We start from the raw sequence: 2,426 nt of genomic DNA on the forward strand, positions 1-2,426 counted from the left end.
CGAGTGTAGGGTCGGCCGCTTCCTGCAAAAGACGATTGAAAGACCCAGTGTGGGCGCAAGTTTGGAAGTTTGACCTCGTTGGGGTCCGCTGCGCCACCGTCGCCCAGTGAGGCGTGGAAAAGGACACGCGGCGCGGGCCGTAGGGAGGCGCAGGGAACAGCGCCAAGACGAGACCGCCGAACTACCCTGCGGGTGCCAGGCAGCGGAGCCACTAGACCACGGATCACCACCACTCTTTCAGTGACGGGATGCAGCTTCGCCTCCAACAGGGCATCTTCCGGCAGACTGCCTATCGGAATTCCCGCAGTAGGCGTGCACGCTTTGTGTTGCACCTAGTGGAGTGTAGGGTGAGACGCCGGAGAGGCGCCCCAGTGCCACACCTCGATGCTGTGCGCGGCCCTCGCCCGAGGCAGGGCAAGGCATAACCCGCGCAGGGTCTCCCTCTTCCCCCTTCAAAAACAACGAAATCGCTTCCAAGTGGAGCAGGCGTTGGCTCGCTGCCCGATGTGGGCAAACGGTGCGGGCGCTGCCGCTCATGCTCTGGCCGCTCTGTAACGTGGCACCCAAAAGGGCGGGAAAGCGTTCCGTAGTGACCGGGGCACCTCCTGTACCAACGAGGGAGCGCTTCGTGAGAGCCAACGTTGGCCTCCACGAAACGCTTGGTGGTTCACTCTGCCGCGAAATTCAGGCCTTCCTGCGGAGCCCAGTGGAGGACACACCTATCGCTGTGGCGCATGGTGGGGGCGCTGCTATCGGCGAAGGTGCCATGACGGACAAAAGTGCTGCAGCAAGATGAGCACTGTGAGTAAGCCCGCAACGTTGATGAACAGGAAGAGGCCCCAACACTGTTCCCAAGCAGAACTCTTCGCGTGAACGTCGCGGGGGAGGAGGTGGTTCGGCCGACGCCACGCTCGGTGGGCCTGCTACTTGAAGAATGCCACCCACCAGTTTACGGTGCGGCCAGCAATCGACATTCGCCGCATGTGCAGGACGATCTTGTCGTGGTGCACTGCGCTGGCGGCTTTGGCGTAGTCCAAGGCAACGGACTCCGTAGGCTCCTGCGGGGTGTTCGGGCCGGAAACCAGATCGCCGCAGGGGGCCACATGGGGCACACCATGGCGCCGCAGGCGCGAGCGGCAAGAATGCGTTCCACCAGCTCACCGAGGCAGCTGGCCGGCGCGACAGACTGCTGAAGCGCTGAGTGGGTAGCCTTTTTCCCCAAGTCAAGGAGCGCATGGTGGCTCCACGGCGCCGGCTCTGTGGGGCTGCCCCTGTGCGAGGGCTCCCGCCGGGGCGACGGGGGGCGCAAATCCCCGGGCGCCTCCTCGCCTCCACCGCGCACACCCCCACAAGATTGTTTTGCGTTCTGGCGCGTAGCGAGCAGAAGCCAGCGGCTTTTGTCGGCGGCGCCGCCCAACTCCGCCAGCTCGGGGGCCCAAAACGATGGCTTCCGGCGGCTCTCTGCCGGGACTGCCTCCTTGGCGGCCCGCCGTCTGCACGACGTGATTCGTATTTCTGCACCGCCCACATTGCCCCCATGCCCCGTAGGACCCTGCGGGGCTGATGGGCCGTGGGGCGATATCCTCTTCGCTTGACCTCTCCCCTGCGTAGAGGCAAACTTCAAGACGGCCTCGGTGGCTCGGCGGACGCGCCATTGCCCCCCACAATCCACGCGCCAAATGCGATGGTGCGGTGACGCCGCCAGCTCCTTTCCAGCCGCCACCCACAACTCACCGCAGGTGAGAATAGGCACACCGCCGCCTCGACGAGCGCGAGCAACGCCGCATTGCCGAAACTACCTGCTTGGGTGAGGCGGCAACCGAGCTTCGCCTGAGCGAGTCCCACAACGCTCCACCGCAGGCAAGGACCAGAACTCTCGCCCACACCGCCATTCAGCAGCCACGCAGTGCGGGCGGCGATGCCGCGTCCCCGCTGGCGCGCTCGCCTCTCGCGCCACGGACTCGGCTGGCGCAGAATGCCGCACACCACAACACACCGCAATTTAAGGGCGCCCTCGGCCCCAAGCATCACACACGCCGCTTCCGCAAGCGGAACTTTTTGGCGCGGGCCGTATCAGAGACTGGCCGTGTGGGAGTTGGGGCAAATAAAGCGGTGCCGGTCCCCAAAGCGCGGTTCACCCGGTGTGTCGTAGGTGTGGAGCATAACGTGCCCTATCGCACTGCCCATCAGGCTCACCATCTTCTTGTAGCGCACAAACCCCGTTGTCGGCAGCAGTCTCCCGCCACCCTCCTGCGACCCAACAAAGTGTCTCACCAAAAGCTTTTTTCCGACGCCCGTGGAGAGCCAGTGGTGGCGCCTTCCAGCAGGCCGGAAACAAAGAGTGCGGACGGCGGCAGAAAAAGAGGAGACCCCCGCGACATCGCACCATCTCCTTCCGGCAAACAAAGTCCAGAAGCTGCGTAAAG

General features: G+C 64.4%; 4 protein-coding genes across 4 annotated transcripts in view; all 4 read right to left on the minus strand.

The window, feature by feature from the left end:
- Positions 1-237: 237 nt before the first annotated feature.
- Positions 238-537, minus strand: TraAM80_04388 (uncharacterized protein; the record flags this gene model as incomplete). Its single annotated transcript, XM_029381319.1, has 1 exon — positions 238-537. The coding sequence occupies one exon, from the start codon at positions 535-537 to the stop codon at positions 238-240; it is 300 nt and encodes a 99-aa protein (XP_029238872.1).
- Positions 538-684: 147 nt separating this feature from the next.
- Positions 685-1,539, minus strand: TraAM80_04389 (uncharacterized protein; the record flags this gene model as incomplete). Its single annotated transcript, XM_029381320.1, has 1 exon — positions 685-1,539. The coding sequence occupies one exon, from the start codon at positions 1,537-1,539 to the stop codon at positions 685-687; it is 855 nt and encodes a 284-aa protein (XP_029238873.1).
- Positions 1,540-1,620: 81 nt separating this feature from the next.
- On the minus strand, positions 1,621-2,028 carry TraAM80_04390 (uncharacterized protein; the record flags this gene model as incomplete). Its single annotated transcript, XM_029381321.1, has 1 exon — positions 1,621-2,028. One exon carries the CDS (start codon positions 2,026-2,028, stop codon positions 1,621-1,623), a length of 408 nt encoding a protein of 135 aa, XP_029238874.1.
- Positions 2,029-2,134: 106 nt separating this feature from the next.
- The window catches only part of TraAM80_04391 (uncharacterized protein), a gene marked incomplete at both ends in the record, with an annotated part of 432 nt that continues 140 nt past the window's right edge, over positions 2,135-2,426 (minus strand). The window contains one exon of the mRNA XM_029381322.1: positions 2,135-2,426. This exon is cut by the window's right edge and continues 140 nt beyond it. Coding sequence (XP_029238875.1) covers positions 2,135-2,426 — 292 coding nt within the window.

Source organism: Trypanosoma rangeli (assembly GCF_003719475.1).
Source record: "Trypanosoma rangeli strain AM80 chromosome Unknown Tra_15.4_contig_00127, whole genome shotgun sequence".
Classification (NCBI taxonomy): domain Eukaryota; phylum Euglenozoa; class Kinetoplastea; order Trypanosomatida; family Trypanosomatidae; genus Trypanosoma; species Trypanosoma rangeli.